The sequence below is a fragment of the Macaca fascicularis genome, chromosome 1 (genome assembly GCF_037993035.2).
Source record: "Macaca fascicularis isolate 582-1 chromosome 1, T2T-MFA8v1.1".
Classification (NCBI taxonomy): domain Eukaryota; kingdom Metazoa; phylum Chordata; class Mammalia; order Primates; family Cercopithecidae; genus Macaca; species Macaca fascicularis.
In genome coordinates, this window is record NC_088375.1 from 202,739,296 (window position 1) to 202,757,337 (window position 18,042).

An 18,042-nucleotide genomic window follows, 5' to 3' on the forward strand; every position below is an offset into this window, starting at 1 on the left:
CTCACGCACTCCTCATGCCTCAGCCTCCTGATCTGCTAGGACTACAAGCGTGAGCTACTATGCTCGGCTAAGTGTGTTTGGTTTTTTTAAAACTTTTTTTGGAGACCAGGATCTTACTCTGTTGCCCAGGCTAGCCTTGAACTTCTGGCGTCAAGAAAGTAGTCCCAGGTACTCGGGAGGCTGAGACAGGAGGATCATTTGAGCTGGAGAGGTTGAGGCTGCAGTGAGCCGTGGTCATGCCACTGCACTCCATCCTGGATGACAAAGTGAGACCCTGTCTCAAAAAAATAAAAATAAAAAAATCTGAAGATAGTTACAGATTTATTTGTTCCTCCTCCACTCCCACTGATTCATTTGACTAGCCTTAAAAAAACAAAATCTGGGCTAGGCACGGTGGCTCAAGCCTGTAATCCCAGCACTTTGGGAGGCCGAGACAGGCGGATCATGGGTCAGAAGATTAAGACCATCCGGGCTAACATGGTGAAACTCCGTCTCTACTAAAAAATACAAAAAACTAGCCGGGCGAGGTGGCGGGCACCTGTAGTCCCAGCTACTCGGGAGGCTGAGGCAGGAGAATGGCGTGAACCCGGGAGGCGGAGCTTGCAGTGAGCTGAGATCCGGCCAGTGCACTCCAGCCTGGGCGACAGAGCGAGACTCCATCTCAAAAAACAAAAATATGGCCGGGCGCGGTGGCTCACGCCTGTAATCCCAGCACTTTGGAAGGCCGAGGCGGGCGGATCACAAGGTCAGGAGATCGAGACCATGGTGAAACCCCGTCTCTACTAAAAATAGAAAAAATTAGCCGGGTGCAGTGGCGGGCGCCTGTAGTCCCAGCTACTCAGGAGGCTGAGGCCAGAGAATGGCGTGAACCCGGGAGGCGGAGCTTGCAGTGAGCCGAGATTGCGCCACTGCACTCCAGCCTGGGCGACAGAGCGAGACTCCGTCTCAAAAAAAAAAAAAAAAAAAAAAAAAAACCAAAAATATATGAGGTCAAATATAGCCCTTGAATTAGTTAAAAATGCTATTGCCCTTTTATAATGGGGAGGAAGGTCCTGTGACACACCCATTCCCTAAGGGATTCCAGGCAGGAGTCTCCCTGAATCCTTTGGGGAGGGGTTAGGAGCACTATCCCATTTGAAGGGGTCTGCAGAGCCCCCAGACATCCACTCATCCCATCTTTCACCCCATCTCAGGGTGACCTAGTTACCATTTTCTTAACCCCCACTGCCCACCCACAAAGAGTGGACAGTAAAGAGATGAACAACAGTCATCAACAGACATTTATTGAGCTCCTGATGCGTGCCAGGCCAGGCACCAAGGAGGAGCACACAGAGGTATTAGATAAGGTCCTGGCACTCGAAGAACTTCTGGATGATCTGAGGAAAGAAAAGTAGGTGGGCAGAAGCTTCTGTCAATCCCAGGCTTCTTCCCTCTCTCTGTGGTCTCAGGAAATGGAAGAGCCAAAGGGGTACCTTATACAGTGTCCAAGACATACACGCACAGGCTACACATGTACAAGACACATGTGCAGAGTCCACGCAACTACAGGACACGTGTACAGACACAAGGTGCATATGTGTCACATATGGGCGAGATTCGTGTGCAGAGTCCATATGTGCATAGGCCGTGTGACTATGGCACAAGAACTGCATCTCCCCAAGTCAGGCTGGAGAGAAAAGTGGAGGACTCCAGGGCCTCTCGAGGCCTCTCAAGGCTGAGGCTGGTACTGGCCCTCCGTGGCCGTGAAGAAGTCCTCCAGCACACTGCGCAGGTAGTCAAAGGTGGGCCGGTCCTCCGGGCGCTCCTTCCAGCACAGCCTCATAAGTTGGTACAGCTCCTCTGGACAGTTTTCGGGGCACGGCATGCGGTAGCCTCGCTCCAGGTTCTGAATCACCTCCGGGTTGGTCATCCCTAGGGGTTGATGGGAGAAAGGACATGAAGGTCAGGCACTGGAAGCCCACAGGCAGGGGTAATGTTCGGAATATTTAACTGGCACAGTGTGAGCACCAATCCAAAAGAATCTTGGTCTTCATCAATGGTAAGGTCACACAAGCCGTACTTGCTGAATGTCAGTCACACCACTTGGAGTGCCTGGTATAGATTATTTCTTTTTTTTTTTTTTTTTGGAAATGGAGTTTTACTCTTGTTGCCCAGGCTGGAGTGCAATGGCACGATCTCAGCTCACCACAACCTCCACCTCCCAGGTTCAAGCAATTCTCCTGCCTCAGCCTCTGGAGTAGCTGGGATTACAGGCATGCACCACCACGCCCAGCTAATTTTGTATTTTAGTAGAGATGGGTTTCTCCATGTTGGTCAGGCTGGTCTTGAACTCCCGACCTCAGGTGATCCGCCCGCCTTGGCCTCCCAAAGTGCTGGATTACAGGCGTGAGCCACCGTTCCCAGCTAATTATTTACTTTAAATTAAAAAATGTTGGCCGGGCGCGGTGGCTCACGCCTGTAATCTCAACACTTTGGGAGGCCAAGGCAGGTGGATCACGAGGTCAGGAGATCGAGACCATCCTGGCTAACACGGTGAAACTCCATCTTTACTAAAAATACAAAAAAGTAGCCGGGCATGGTGGTGTGCGCCTGTAGTCCCAGCTACTCTGGAGCCTAAGGCAGGAGAATGGCGTGAACCCGGGAGGTGGAGCTTGCAGTGAGCCAAGATCGCACCACTGCACTCCAGCCTGGGCGACAGAGCCAGACTCCATCTCAAAAAATAAATAAATGAATAAATAAATAAATAAAAACAAAAATTAAAAAAATGTTTTAGATAAGGGATCTCACTATGTTGCCCAGGCTGGAGTGCAGCAGCTGTTCACAGGCACAATCATAGCACATGGCAGATTTGAACTCCTGGGTTCAAGTGATCCTCTCACCTCAGCCTCCTAAATAGCTAGACAACAGGTGCACACCACCATGACCGGCTTCCCTGGTATAAATTAAATGCTCAATAATACACACATGTTAGTTGTGGGACCTTGGGCGAGCCCAGTTTCCTTATTTGGAAAATAGAGTAAAGAGTAAATAGCTATTCCTACCTGACAGAATTCTTATGAGGATTGAATGAGGATTGATGAGAAAGCATCAAATATAGTGCACAAGCCAGGCATGGTGGCTCACGTCTGTAATCCCAGCACTGTGGGAGGCCAAGGCAGGGAGATCTCTTGAGGCCAGGAGTTCAAGACCAGCCTGAACAACATGGCAAAACCCCATCTTTACTAAAAATACAAAAATTAGCCGGGCATGGTGGTACATGCCTGTAGTCCCAGCTACTTGGGAGGCTGAGGCACAGTAATTGCTTGAACCCAGGAGGTGGAGGTGCAGAGGTTGTAGTGAACTGAGACTGCGCCATTACACTCCAGCCTGAGCAACTCAAGCCAGACTCTTGTCTCAAAAAATAAAAAATAAATAAAAATTATATATATATATCACAGAAAGCATCGAATCTATCCAGGCACAGAAAGTCTGGATCGGAGATGCTTCACAGAGGGCACCTGAGGCCAGGTGCAGTGGCTCACGCCTGTAATCCCGGCACTTTGGGAGGCTGAGGCAGGTGGATCACCTGAGGTTAGGAGTTTGAAACCAGCCTGGCCAACATGGTAAAACCCTGTTTGTACTAGAAAAATACAAAAATTAGCTGGGCGTGGTGGCATACACCTGTAATTCCAGCTACTCAAGAGACTGAGGCAGAAGAATCACTTAAACCCAGGAGGTAGAGGTTGCAGTGAGCTGAGATCATGCCACTGCACTCCAACCTGGGTGACAGAGAGAGACTCTGTCTGAAATACATACATAAATAAATAAGTAATAAAGGGCACCTGGGATGATGATTATTTGGTAGGAATGATGAGATGGTCAGGGCCCAGGGCAGCATGGGCACCCACAACCAAGACAGTGGTGAAGTCGCTCCAGTTTTAAGACCAGGCACATGACATCCTGCATCAGGAAGCCAAATGGACGCTGGGCCTCAGCAAAGCAGACTTTATTTGGGCTTGAGAAGGTTCCCCAGGCCCCTCCATGACCCAGATGAAATAGTCTTTGAGCTGGTTCCCTCCCTTTATGCTGGTCCTAGCCCCTCTGGCAGGCGTTTGGCATGTAGACCCCAAGAAGAATTGTTCTGGAGAACTACGTGATCACAGCAGTAACACAGCTCCCTCCTTCCCTGTTTCTAAATTGCTCATGTAGTGTCTGGTTTCTCCTTCAGTCTTCTGAACAAAGATTGTGACAAGCAGTTCCCAAAGACCAAAAGCTTATAGGGTATTTACAAAATCAAAGTTTTGCTCCTGGAAAGTTTGGGACTAAAGCCTGGTCAACAGAGACCCTTTTTCCCCAGGACTTGTACAAGGGAGGCCTCTACCTATAGGACTCTCGCAATTTTATTTTTTTTTTCTTTTTGAGACAGAGTCTCACTGTGTTGCCCAGGCTGGAGTGCAATGGCATGGTCTCGGCTCACTGCAACCTCCACCTCCCGGGTTCAAGGGATTCCCCTGCCTCAGCTTCCTGAGTAGCTGGGACTACAGGCGCATGCCACCACACCCGGCTAATTTTTGTACTTTTAGTAGAGATGGGGTTTCACTATGTTGGTCAGGCTGGTCTCCAACTCCTGACCACGTGATCTGCCCATCTCAGCCTCCCAAAGTGCAAGGATGGCAAGCGTGAGCCACCATGCCCGACCGGGACTCTCACATTTTAAAATTAGGGCATAGGAGGACATAGGCCACAGAACTAAACAGCCATGGCCAGAGTTAGGGGATGCAAGCCCACAGGTTAAATCCAGCCAGAGTATGGCCCACAGATCCACTTTGGATTGGCCCTAGAATGGTTTTGTTTATTTATTCATTTAATTAATTTATTTAATTTATTTATATTTATTTTTGGGATGGACTCTCACTCTGTCGCGCAGGCTGGAGTGCAATGGCGTGATCATGGCTCACTGCAACCTCTGCCTCCAGGGTTCAAGTGATTCTCCTGTCTCAGCCTCCTTAGTGGCTGGGACTGCAGGTCCCACCACTACGCCTGGCTAATATTTTTGTATTTTTAGCAGAGGTGGGGTTTCACCATGTTGGCCAGGCTGGTCTCGAACTCCTGACCTTGTGATCTGCCCACCTCAGCTTCCCAAAGTGCTGGGATTACAGGCATGAGTCACCGTGCCCAGCCCCTAGAGTGCTTTTAAACAATTTGACTCGATCGCCAATAAATGGAAATGAACAAATTTTCCTAAAACTCCAAGTTTTGGCTTCTCTTAAAAAAAAAAAAAGATCTAGTTTTTCAGGTCCCCCACGCCTTAATTGCAACCATCTGCTGGAGCAGCTGCAAGTTTACCAAGGTCCCCATTTCTCCCCATTGTCTCCCTGACCCTAATGCTACATGTCAGTTTCCATTTATCATCATGCTTTCACTGCCTATTTTCTTCTAATAGATACATTCCCTATGGGTTTCCTTCTGTGGGAATAGGCGAGGAGCAGTGAGGACCCCTGGCAGGATAACTGGAGAGTATTTCCATATTTCCAGCTCCAGCACTACCCCTGGACTCTGGGTTGGGGCAAGCCCAGGGCAGGGAAGCCCCTCAGCTTTTCACCTGTCTCCAAGGTGTTTTTTTGTTTTTGTTTTTGTTTTGAGACGGAGTCTCGCTTTGTCGCCCAGGCTGGAGTGCAGTGGCACGACCTCGGCTCACTGCAACCTCTGCCTCCCAGGTTCAAGCAATTCTCCTGCCTCAGCCGCCTGAGTATCTGGGATTACCGGTACGCACCACCAGGCCCGGCTAATTTTTAATTTTGTTTTTTTTAAGTAGAGATGGGATTTCACCATGTTGGTCAGGCTGGTCTCAAACACCTGACCTTGTGATCCACCAGCCTCGGCCTCCCAAAGTGTTAGGATTACAGGCGTGAGCCACCACATCCGGCCTTCCAAGGTGTCTTTACCTTCCTTGGAGCAAAGGTCTGTTCACCTTACTCTGGGGATGTGGGACGCTTCTATAAATTTAGCCACTGTGCCGCGCCTCCCTACTCCGTTGTCTTTGTGCTCCATTTCCTCTCCCCAGAGTTTCTTAGCAAGTTCCTTTCAAAAAATTCCATCCCTGTCTTGGCTGAATTCAGGGGTAAAGGGCTTTGTCCAGGAGATGGTGAGGGAGTCAGTGTATACTGACAACCTACTATGAGTCAGGCTCTTTCACAAATGGTCTCTCATTTTTCCTTTTTTTTTTTTTTTTTTTTTTTTTGAGACAAGTTCTCTCTCTGTTGCTCAGGCTGGAGTGCAATAGAACGATCATGGCTCACTGCACCCTCAACCTCCTGGGCTCAAGCGATCCTCCCACCTCAGCCTCCCAAAAAGCTGAAACTACAGGTGTGTGCCACCATGCCCAGCTAATTTTTAATTTTTTTTTTTTGGGGGGGGGAAGAGATGGAGTCTCTCTTTTTCTTTTTTTGAGGCAGGGTCTTGGTCTGTTGCCCTAGGCTGGAGTGCTATGGCATGATCTTGGCTCACTGCAACCTCTCCCTCCCTGGCTCAGGTAATCCTCCCACCTCAGCCTTCTGAGTAGCTGGGACTACAGGCACATGCCACCAAACCTGGCTAATTTTTGTTTTTGTAGAGATGGGGTTTCAACCTGTTGCCCAGGCTGGTCTCGAACTTCTGGGCTCAAGCCATCCTCCCACCTTGGTCTCCCAAAGTTCTGGGATTATAGGCATGAGCCACTGTACCTGGCCTAGTCTCTTATTTTTAATATCAGGAAACTGAGACTCAGAGAAGTGAAGTGACTAGTTCAAAGTGATGATTGATAATAGCTTAGTATTGACCAAGCACTGTTCTAATCTCATATTAGAAATGAGAACAGATGGGAAAGAAGGAATGATCTGAACAAAGCCAAACAGAAAGTTAGCAACAGTGGCAGATCTGCTAATAAAAGGTAGGCCTCTTGTTTCTGAGCTAGATCCTCTTCTACCATACTAGGCTGCCTGGGCCACAACTAAAGAAAAGAGCTGGGGCCGGGCGCGGTGGCTCATGCCTGTAATCGCAGCACTTTGGGAGGCCGAGGCGGGTGGATCACGAGGTCAGGAGATTGAGACCATCCTGGCTAACATGGTGAAACCCCGTCTCTACTAAAAATACAAAAAACTAGCCGGGCATGGTGGCACGCACCTGTAATCCTAGCTATTTGGGAGGCTGAGGCAGGAGAATTGCTTGAACCCAGGAGGCAGAGGTTGCAGTGATCCGAGATGGCGCCACTGCACTCCAACCTGGGCGACAGAGCTAGACTCCACCTCAAAAAAAGAGAAAAAGAAAAGAGCTGGGGTTATTAAAGAGAGATACAGAGATGGAAGCCAGCTCTGGGAGATGTGGCATCTGCCTTGGGATGTTGGAGTCATACCCCTGAAAGGATAGAGGAGATGCAACTACAAAGTTTCAGATTCTGAGACTGGAAAGAATTGAGTGGGGAGACATGGACTTGCTGCCCTTCCCATCACCCTTTCAGTTCCTGCCCTTGGCTCTAACCTGGGTAAGGGATGCGGCCATGGGTGACAATTTCCGTCAGCAGGATCCCAAAAGACCACACATCCGACTTGATGGTGAATGTCCCATAGTTAATGGCTTCTGGCGCTGTCCACTTAATGGGAAACTTGGCTCCTAAGGAGGAGGCAGAGTGAGGTCACCTGGGTCTGCTTGGCTAGACCCTGCAGGGCCCAGATCACCCTTAAATCTCACACTTACCCTCCCTGGCTGTGTACTCGTTGTCTTCAATGAGGCGTGCTAGGCCAAAGTCTGCAATCTTGCAGCTCAGGGTGTCAGACACCAGAATGTTGGCAGCCCGAAGGTCACGATGAATATAATTCCGCTCTTCAATGAATGCCATGCCTTCTGCAATCTGCAGGACAAACACAGATCAGCAATCCTGAGCCAGATGTCTTCACGCCACTGGCCTGTGCCCTTGCCCAGCCCCTCCCCAGTCTCCTTACTTGGGCTGCCATGTCCAGGAGTTTGTTGATGGTCAACTTGATGCCTGAAGAGGTCTTGAGAAAATCCACTAGACTCCCTGTGGGCAGAAGCAAGAGTTGCTGGCCTAAGTTGCCCCAGGAGGAGGTCCCCAGACCCTTCTCCCAGACCCTTTTCACATGTCTGGAAGTGTGTCTGACATGTGAAAAGGAAGAGTGAAGAGTGAGAATGGAGGAGTGTGTGTTCAGGGTAAGGATGCCCAGGATATGTGAAGGTTTTTTTGCAGAGGGAGGGGCTAGGGTAGAGCACGCTGGGAGGGATCTGTAGGTTTTTCATCATCAATAAGGTAGAATTCAGACTCCTCAACTAGTATCCAAAGCTTGACATGGGCGACACTGGTAGCTTCTTCTCTTTCCCTCACTCTGCCTTTGACTTCAAACACTTTAACAATTTTGAGATCCTGCACTCAGACTACTAGGCTGTCACCCCAAAGCCTCTTTATTTCATCTCTGCCTGCTAAAAAAAATTCTACTTTTCTTTCATGGCCCAGTTAGACTGCCCCTCTAGGAAGCCTCTCTAGATCTTAGCAGGCATAATAAACTGGATCATCATCTACACTCCCATGGGCATGCTGGAACTTTCCCATGGCACAAACTCTGGTTTCCCCAGTACCTGTAACTGGGGAACCTTGACAACAGGAACCTTGTTTCATCCATCCATGTTCCTGGTGCCCAGCCCAGAGTAAGAAACAATAACAATGTGCTGAATATATTGGATGGAATACAGAAAGAGGGGGTCTGGGGGTCTGAAGGACCACCTCTCTAATAGTGGAGGGCAGCTGGACATGAGTGGAAGTTGCTAGGATGGAGTGAATGACCACTGGCCCTTCCCAAGAGATTAAAACCCTGTGGGCCGGGCGCGGTGGCTCAAGCCTGTAATCCCAGCACTTTGGGAGGCCGAGGCGGGCGGATCACAAGGTCAGGAGATCGAGACCACAGTGAAACCCCGTCTCTACTAAAAATACAAAAAATTAGCCGGGCGCGGTGGCGGGCGCCTGTAGTCCCAGCTACTCAGGAGGCTGAGGCAGGAGAATGGCGGGAACCCGGGAGGCGGAGCTTGCAGTGAGCCGAGATCGCGCCACTGCACTCCAGCCTGGGCAACAGCGTGAGACTCCGTCTCAAAAAAAAAAAAAAAAAAAACCTGTGAAATGGCCGGGCGCGGTGGCTCATGCCTGTAATCCCAGCACGTTGGGAGGCCGAGGCTGGTGGATCACAAGGTCAGGAGATCGAGACTACGGTGAAACCCCATCTCTACTAAAGATACAAAAAATTAGCCAGGCGCGGTGGCGGGCGCCTGTAGTCCCAGCTACTCAGTATGCTGAGGCAGGAGAATGGCGTGAACCCGGGAAGCGGAGCTTGCAGTGAGCTGAGAATACGCCACTGCACTCCAGCCTGGGCGACAGAGCGAGACTCTGTCTCAAAAAAAAAAAACCCTGTGAAAGGATGACAGCAACCTGAGTGTCCCCACTTTGAGTGCTGAACTAGTTACCAAAGACAAAGACCTCCCCCACACACAGCAAATACGGAGACATATATATACTGCCATTCTTCCATTGTGTCCATGGCAGATGTTACTAATCATTCCCAGCACTCACTTCCATTGAACCTCAGAATCCTTCTCCAGCGCTACAAGCAACCACCAATCAAAGTCGATACACATGATAGACTGGGCATGGTGGCTCACACCTGTAATCCCAGCCCTTTGGGAGGCCAAGGCGGGAGGATCACCTGAGGTCAGGAGATCGACAGCAGCCTGGCCAACAAGGTGAAAACCTGTCTCTACTAAAAATACAAAAATTAGCCAGGCATGGTGGCACATGCTTGTGGTCCCAGTTACTTGGGAGTCTGAGGCATGAGAACCCAGGAGGAGGAGGTTGAAGTGAGCTGAGATCGTGCCGCTGCACTCCAGCCTGGAGGACAGAGTGAGACAAAAAAAAAAAAAAGATACACATGACATAATCTATTTGCGATTTCCCATTAGCCAATGAACAGCTTGTTTCTCTTCCTGAAAGAAGGATAGATCTTACACTCCCAAAGAATCAGAGCCAGATAACAGCGACAAACCTATTGATCAGTTACTATATAGTAGCCATAGTTTTGTGGTTTTTTTGTGTTTTGTTTTTTTGAGACAAGGTCTCACTCTGTTACCCAGGTTGGAGTGCAGTGGTGCAATCACAGCTCAGTGCAGCCTCAACCTCCTGGGCTCAAGTGGTCCTCCCACTTCAGCCTCCCAAGTAGCTGGGACTACAGGCATACACCACCACGCTCGGCTAATTTTTACAAATTTTTTGTAGGAATGAGGTCTCGCTATGTTGCACGGACTGGTCTTGAACTTCTGGGCTCAAGTGATCCACCCACCTTGGCCTCCCAAAGTGCTGAGGTTATAGGCTTGAGCCACTACACCTGGAAGTAGGCATAGTCCTTTTTTTTTTTTTTTTTTTTGAGACCAAGTGTCACTCTATCGCCCAGGCAGGAGTGCAGTGGTGCGATCTTGGCTCACTGTAAACTCTGCCTCCTGGGTTCACGTCATTCTCCTGCCTCAGCCTCCTGAGCAGCTGGGACTACAAGTGCCCGCCACCGCGCAGGCTAATTTTTTTTATTTTTAGTAGAGATGGGGTTTTACTGTGTTAGCCAGGATGGTCTCGATCTCCTGACCTTATGATCCGCCCACCTTGGCCTCCCAAAGTGTTGGGATTACAGGCGTGAGCCACTGGACCCGGCCTAAAGTAGGCATAGTTCTAACTGCTATATATGCATTAATTATTTCATCCTCACAAGACCCTATGAGGAGGTTACTAATGCATTATTATAGTAGGAAACCATGACAGAAAGAGGTGATGTAATTATCACAAAGCCATAAAATCATGAAGCCAGACTTCTGACCCAGGCAGTCAGACGCTAGAGGCCTTGATGAATACTCTGTATTAATTCTGGTGAGCCCATTTAGATTTCTGCTGTTATTCTTGAGGAAACTGAGCACCAGAGACAGTGCAGGCACTTGGCCTGTCACACAGCAAATCGGTGTGAACAAAGCTGAGGCTAGAAACTCGTATTCCTCTTCCTGGGGCTCTCACTCTGTCCAGTATCAGACCAAGAAGGGTGCGGGGTGGGGGGGCTCACTCAGAACTGAAAAAGAGGGCTTCCGGGGCAGATCTGCCCTCCCAAAGCTCAGGGGCAGAAGGGAGAGAAACAGGGGTAGGGACCCATTCGCTTTCTGAGATCAAGCATCCTGAGATCAAGGTAGGGCTTTGAAGAAGGTAAACAGAATGGCAGGTCAGGGCAGGTTGGGGTGAATGCTCTTCCAGAACATTCTTGCTACCTTAGGCTCGCCCCCAGACAGGATCAGAGGATATACCTTTTTCACATGCCTGGAGGTGAGTCTTTTTTTTTTTTTCTTTTTTTTTTTTTCTTGAGATGGAGTCTTGCTCAGTCGCCCAGGCTGGAGTGCAGTGGCGCGATCTCGGCTCACTGCAAGCTCCGCCTCCCGGGTTCACGCCATTCTCCTGCCTCAGCCTCCTGAGTAGCTGGGACTACAGGTGCCCACCACCACGCCTGGTTAATTTTTTGTATTTTTTAGTAGAGACGGGATTTCACCGTGTTAGCCAGGATGGTCTCGATCTCCTGACCTGGTGATCCGCCCGTCTCAGCCTCCCAAAGTGCTGGGATTACAGCTGTGAGCCACTGCACCCGGCCTTTTTTTTTTTTTTTTTTTTTTTTTTTTGAGACAGAGCTCTGTCACCCAGGCTGGAGTTCAGTAGCATGATCTTGGTTCACTGCAATTGCAACCTCATCCTCCCAGATTAAAGGGATTCTCCTGCCTCAGCCTTCTGAGCAGCTGGGATTACAGGCATGCGCCACCACACCTGGCTAATTTTTGTATTTTTAGTAGAGACGGGGTTTCACCATGTTGGTCAGGCTGGTCTCGAACTCCTGACCTCGTGATCTGCTGGCCTCAGCCTCCCAAAGTGCTGGGATTACAGGCCTGAGCCACTGCGCCCAGCTGGAGGTGAGTCTTTAGGGGCCAGGAAAGCTCAATAAACCCTCCTTGCTTGAGCTTTGGGCCAGAAAAAAAGGTGTACTTTCACCCTCCGGCAGGGACAGCGGGGAGAGCAGTGTCCCCCGGCAGCCGACTCGGGCGGCACCCACCATTCTCCATGTATTCAGTGATGATGTAGATGGGCTCCTGGGTGACCACAGCGTAGAGCCGAACCAGCCGCTGGTGTTGCAGCTGCTTCATGAGGTTGGCCTCGGCCAGGAAGGCGTCTGGGGACATGCTACCCTGCTTCAAGCTCTTCACTGCCACCTTTGTGTGCCCGTTGTAGTACCCTGGATCGGGGAAGGGAAGGAGTGGGAGAGTCGCCAGGCAGCTGTCCTGGGACTCTCACCACCTCAGCAGCCCCTCCCGTTCCCCTCTTCCCGGGCAGTCCTGGAGGCCACACTCACCCATCCACACCTCCCCGAACTGTCCAGCCCCCAGCCGCTCCACCAGCTTCAGCGTCTCCCTGGGAACCTCCCACTCGTCCTCCCACCATGGCTTCTGGGGCTTCTGGGTCTGGCAGGGGCGGCTCAGCCGTGTGCACAGCCCATCTGAAGCATCTGCGAGGACAAGGGAGGGGTGAAGACTGTCAATATGGCAGGCCTCGTATTGACACCACTTCCCCCACTTCTCCAAGCTCCTATCTAGGTGAAGTGGACTAGCAGGGGGGTGTGGGGCTGTCACCCAAACACTTGGGTCCGTAGGGTCAAGTTCCACACCTCACCCACTGCGGGGAATGGAGGAGCGCATTGAAAGATGGATGGGGGACACCCGAGGGGGACTGAGGGGAGATAGGCTGATAGGGCACGGGGGAGGGGTCCTGCCGGGCTCACTGGTGTAATGGCGGACCAGTTCATGCAGGCCGGGAAAAGTGATTCGGGGGGAGATGTAGAAGCCACCGTTGTCCAGATTACGGATTTTGTAATGTTTCACCACCTCTCCCTGGTTCTGGTCGAAGTCCCGGACCGACAGTGAAAACGATCCTGAATGAATGAATGGATGGACAAAGGGACTAAAGAACGCAGTGAGTCTGGCCCGCCACCGCGCCCCCCTCGGGCTCACCCCGCGTCCCCACCTCGGGCTCACCCTGCGCTCCCCCTCGGACTCACCCCGTGTCCCCATCGGGCTCACTCCGCGTCCCCACCTCGACCTCACCCTGCGCTCCCCCTCGGACTCACCCCGCGTCCCCATCGGGCTCACTCCGCGTCCCCACCTCGGGCTCACCCTGTGCTTCCCCTCGGACTCACCCCGCGCCCCCCTCGGGCTCATCCCGCGCCCCCACCTCGGGCACACCCTGCGGCACCCCCGCGCCCGGTCGAGACCACTGCCCGCTCACCCGCGGTGCTCTCGCTCTCCCGGATGAGGAAGGAGCCGTGAGTGTTCCCGGGCGCCAGGAGCTGCCGCTCCGCGTCCTTGCGGCTCAGGTTCTTGAAGAACCAGCTGTGCACGGCGGAAGCGAACGAAGGCTGTCGTCGGATATTCCTCCGTGGCCCTCAAGCCTTCACCGCCACCCCAGGCCCACTCCCTGCTCCAGGATCCCTAGATCTGCTCCCGCTCACCCCCACGACGGGTCCCCACTTACGGTTCGGGCTCCAGGCTGTTCGCCTTGGCCACAAAATTGAAGGGGATGAAGCCTTCCTGGCCTGTGGTCAGGGACTGCGCCTTCCACCACTCGCCGCTCCTGCGCCACGGAGGCGGATCAGTGTGGCTAGCTCAGCCGTCGACCTGAGACCCTCCCTCAAAGACCCCTCCACCCCTTAAGCCAGCCTCGCCGAACCCTGGCTCAGCAGTCCTGAGCCTTGAATTTTGTCCCAAGGGCGGCCACCCCAACCGGTGGCCTCAGGAGGGCTGCGGTCCCGGAGATCGCGCTCCCTCACGGACTCCTCCAGAGCAAGGTGGAGAGGGACTCACTGCTCCAGGATGCGGAGCTGCTCCCCCTTCTCAAAGCCCAGGTCTCCGTCGTGAGAGGGCTCATAGCTGTGCAGGGCGATAACCAGGTTGTCTGTAAAAACAAGGGGCATCAGGGAGAACCGGGCTGGGATGGGCAGAAAGCCTGGAGTTACAGGGCGGGGGACAAGGAAGGCAGGACCGGGGAGAGAGTAGGTGGGGGTGAGGTGGAAGCCAACAGCCAGGGATCGGCAGGCCTTGTCTTTCAGGCCCTGCTGCCTGGGGTCACCTTGCAGTGGGGAGGCCGGCGGATTGGAGCCTTCGTAGGTGACCAGTGGGTCCCGCACCTCAGAGCCATTTCTGATGAGCAGCTGTGGAGTAGGGGATGAGGGTGGGGTCAGAAAGCAGAAGACTGGGTTAGACTCTGGCCCCCTTCCCCCCTGCCCTGCTCTCAGTCTCTCCAGCCTGGTTGGGTGTATCCCTGAGTCTACCAGCTACTTGCTGTGTGATCTTAGGAGAGTCATTTCTTTCTCCTGGGTTGCATGCTCTACCCAACTCCCTCACCAAGGCCCCTGTCTCGCCTCTTACCGTGCCCTTGCCATCCAGTGGGACTATGGGATAATGGCAGTTCTCACACACATCGATGTTTTCCATCCAGTCATCTTCCGGGTGTGAGCTGCAGCCACAGCCCATGGTCCCTGAGGGAATGGAGAGGGGGCTGAAGGGGCTCCCCCAAGATCTGCTCCCCAACATCAGACATCATGGGGCCTTGCCCTGGAAAGTTCCAAAAGTACCTGAGATTGTGAGATCTTGGGATCTCCATTCACCAGCCACAGAAAAGCTAAAAGAGGGGGTCCCAGCTCCAAACCGTTGCTCCCTCTGAGCCCTCAGGCTGCAAGTAAATTCACACACGGCCCCTGAGCTCTAGCCCCACCCTCCCACCTGGGATGGGCAAACCGCCACAGGCACCTTTGTTAGTCTAGTTACCCACTTCCTGCCTCTGCCCCCTCCCTCTCCCTCTGCCGGCACCCTGTGTTGGGAGGACCACCTCCTAGAGATGACACACACTTTCCCAAGCCTGGGGGAGACCTGACTTATCAGACCCTCCCCTACTGGAGAGGTGTGCACGCCCCACCTACTATTATAATTCCCCTGTCTAGCTGAGGAGGCTGAGAAAGAGGCTTCTGCTCCCTAAGTCCACCATCAGGACCCCGCTGTTCCTCTCACATAGCCCCACAGTCACCTCACAGGGTTCCTTCAAACACAGGCGTGCTTCTCCCCAGCAGAAAACCCTCCAGTCAGTCTGTTGGCCATAACTTTTTTTTGTCGCTTATTTGCCTGTGTTAGCACTGGAAATTTTTTGTCTGATGAAATCAAGCAGAACTCCATAGATAAAGCGATAAGTGTGTGGGCCTGTTTTGTCTGAAGCAGAATGGGGCCCTCACTTTGAAGCCCCCGGAGTCCCTGCAGCTCCTCCTTGTCTAGGGCTGCTCCTCAGAGCGGTTGGAAAGCGCTGTCCTCAAATAAAGTTTGATGTACCGTGCATTCCAGAACTTCAAGATCAAATCCACCTTCGCAGTCCATTCTGCTACACACACACTCTCTCACACACACACACTCACACACACCCTATATATACACACACCCTACACACACACACACAGAGGCACCCCCATCCCACCTCCACAGAGGCATCCACACACACTTTCACATACACACACACTCACCCCTCACAGGTACCCCCCCACACTCACACACAGACTCACCCTCCCACACACAGGCACCCACACTCACACTCAATAAACACATACTCTCACCCCCCAAAAGTGCCCCCCCACACACACAGGCACCCACCCTCACACACACACATTCACACACACACTCTACACATATTCCCCACACACACAGGCACCCACACCCACAAACACACACTCATCCACACACCCACACAGTCACACCCACAAACACACCCACATACACACACACACACAGGCACCCACACCCACACACATGACCCCCACACACACATTCATACACACACACAGGCACCTCCACATACCCACACCCATGCACACACCCACACACTCACCCCCACATACACTCACACACATGCACAGGCATCTCCTCCATACATACCCCCACACACCCACACTCACACACACAAACACACCCACACACAGGCACCCCCACACACACCTCCACACACAGCCTGTGTTCTGAACTATTCTTGCCTTTCCCAGACACCCCATGCTATTTTCTTTTTTTTCTTTTTTTTTTTGAGATGGAGTCTCACCGTGTCGCCCAGGCTGGAGTGCAGTGGCCGGATCTCAGCTCACTGCAAGCTCCACCTCCCGGGTTTACGCCATTCTCCTGCCTCAGCCTCCCGAGTAGCTGGGACTACAGGCGCCTGCCACCTCGCCCAGCTAGTTTTTTGTATTTTTTAGTAGAGACGGGGTTTCACCGTGTTAGCCAGGATGTTCTCAATCTCCTGACCTCGTGATCCGCCCGTCTCGGCTTCTCGAAGTGCTAGGATTACAGGCTTGAGCCACCGCACCCGGCCGCTATTTTCTTACTTAATGCCTTTGTACTTGTGGATCCCTCTGCTGTGAAATGTGCCCTCTTTCTCTCTCTCTTTCTCTCTCTCTCTCGAGACAGGGTCCCCCTTCCTTGCCCAGGCTGAAGTGCAGTCGTGCAATCCCCTTAGACCCCCTGGGCTCAAGCAGTCTTCCCACCTCAACCTCCCCAGCAGCTAAGACTAAAGGTGCACACCATCATGCCCAGCTGATTACTTTTTTGTAGAGATGAGGTCTCACTATGTTGCCCAGTCTGGTCTCGAACTCCTGGGCTCAAGCAATCCTCCTGCATTGGCCTCCCAAAATGCTAGGATTATAGGCATGCACCACTGAACCCAGTCGGCATGCTCTCTTTTGTCCACCTGCTGAATTCTAACTCAACCTTCAAGGCTCAGTTCAAATATTACCCTTTTTTTTTTTTTTTCCTGCAACTTCTACCTTCCAGGTTCAAACAATTCTCCTCCCTCAGCCTCCTGATAGCTGGGATCACAGGCATGCACCATCATGCTTGGCTAACTTGTAATTTTAGTAGAGGCAGGGTTTCACCATGTTGGCCAGGCTGGTCTTGAACTCCTGGCCTCAAGCAATCCTCCTGCCTCAGCCTCCCAAAGTGTTGGGATTACAGGAACCTAGCCTAAATATCACCTAGTCTGTGAAGACTTCCCAATGGTCTTTGCTTCCCTCTCACCCCAGTCTCTTGCAACATTCTATTCAGACCTCAATAATCAACTTAGGCACAGAGTTCCACGATTACTGATTCACGTGTCACCCCAAGGTCCCACTGCCTCTCCCATACCTTTGATGAGAGTGGGGGTTCATCAAGAGCAGAAACTGTAGTTTATTCGTCTGAAAGCCTCCAGCACCCAAAATTAGTTAATAAATGTCAACTGGAACGTGGAGTGTTAATGCACAGAGTCTCCCATCTGCAAAGGTCTTAGAAACCAGCAAGCCTAATCTCCAATTTTACTATTTGTTGATCTATTTTTGAGATAATGTCTCACTTTTTTGCCCTGACTGCAGTGCAATGACCCAATCCTAACTCACTGAAAACTCAAACTCCTGGGCTCAAGTGATCCTCTAACCTCAGCCTCCTGGGTAGCTGGCACCACTGAGCCCAGGTGATTTTTTGTTTGTTCTAGAGATGGGGGTATTGCTATGTTGCTCGGACTGGTCTCAAACTCCTGGCCTCAAGTGATCCTTCCTCCTTGGCCTCCCAAAGTGCTGGGATTACAGGCATGAGCTGCTATACCTGGCTAAACCTCTGATTTTAGATGAGCAAACTGAGGCCCACAGAGGTATGCTTAAAGTCACACAACCTATTTGGAGTAGAGCAAACCTGGAGTTGCTGGCTGGGCGTGGTGGCTCACATCTGTAATCCCAGCACTTTGGGAGACTGAGGCAGTAGGATCATTCAAACTCAGAAGTTCCAGACTAGCCTGGGCAACATAGTGAGACCTCACCTCTAGAAAAAAATCAAAAAATTAGCCAGGTGTGGTGGTGCACGCCTGTACTTCCAGCTACTCGGGAGGCTGAGGCAAAAGATCACTTGAGCCCA

The 18,042-nt window shown here is 51.8% G+C and overlaps 1 protein-coding gene across 8 annotated transcripts in view; it reads right to left on the reverse strand.

Annotated features, from left to right (window-relative positions):
• Nucleotides 1–1,262: 1,262 nt before the first annotated feature.
• The window catches only part of LCK (LCK proto-oncogene, Src family tyrosine kinase), a 33,679-nt gene continuing 16,899 nt past the window's right edge, over nt 1,263–18,042 (reverse strand). Inside the window, exons 1-13 of one of the 8 annotated variants that reach the window (XM_065534163.1) lie at nt 14,709–14,795; nt 14,503–14,612; nt 14,204–14,285; nt 13,939–14,029; nt 13,610–13,708; nt 13,364–13,467; nt 12,861–13,010; nt 12,435–12,587; nt 12,138–12,317; nt 7,956–8,032; nt 7,711–7,864; nt 7,495–7,626; nt 1,263–1,911 (exon numbers count right to left, since the gene is read on the reverse strand). In XM_065534163.1, the coding sequence (XP_065390235.1) occupies nt 1,709–1,911; nt 7,495–7,626; nt 7,711–7,864; nt 7,956–8,032; nt 12,138–12,317; nt 12,435–12,587; nt 12,861–13,010; nt 13,364–13,467; nt 13,610–13,708; nt 13,939–14,029; nt 14,204–14,285; nt 14,503–14,607 (1,530 nt within the window). In that variant the 5' untranslated portion in view covers nt 14,608–14,612; nt 14,709–14,795 and the 3' untranslated portion in view covers nt 1,263–1,708. Of the gene's footprint in view, nt 1,912–7,494; nt 7,627–7,710; nt 7,865–7,955; nt 8,033–12,137; nt 12,318–12,434; nt 12,588–12,860; nt 13,011–13,363; nt 13,468–13,609; nt 13,709–13,938; nt 14,286–14,502; nt 14,796–18,042 lie in introns of those variants that run through there. The other 7 variants (XM_045375717.2, XM_074013378.1, XM_065534144.1 and 4 more) reach the window with 7 other exon arrangements.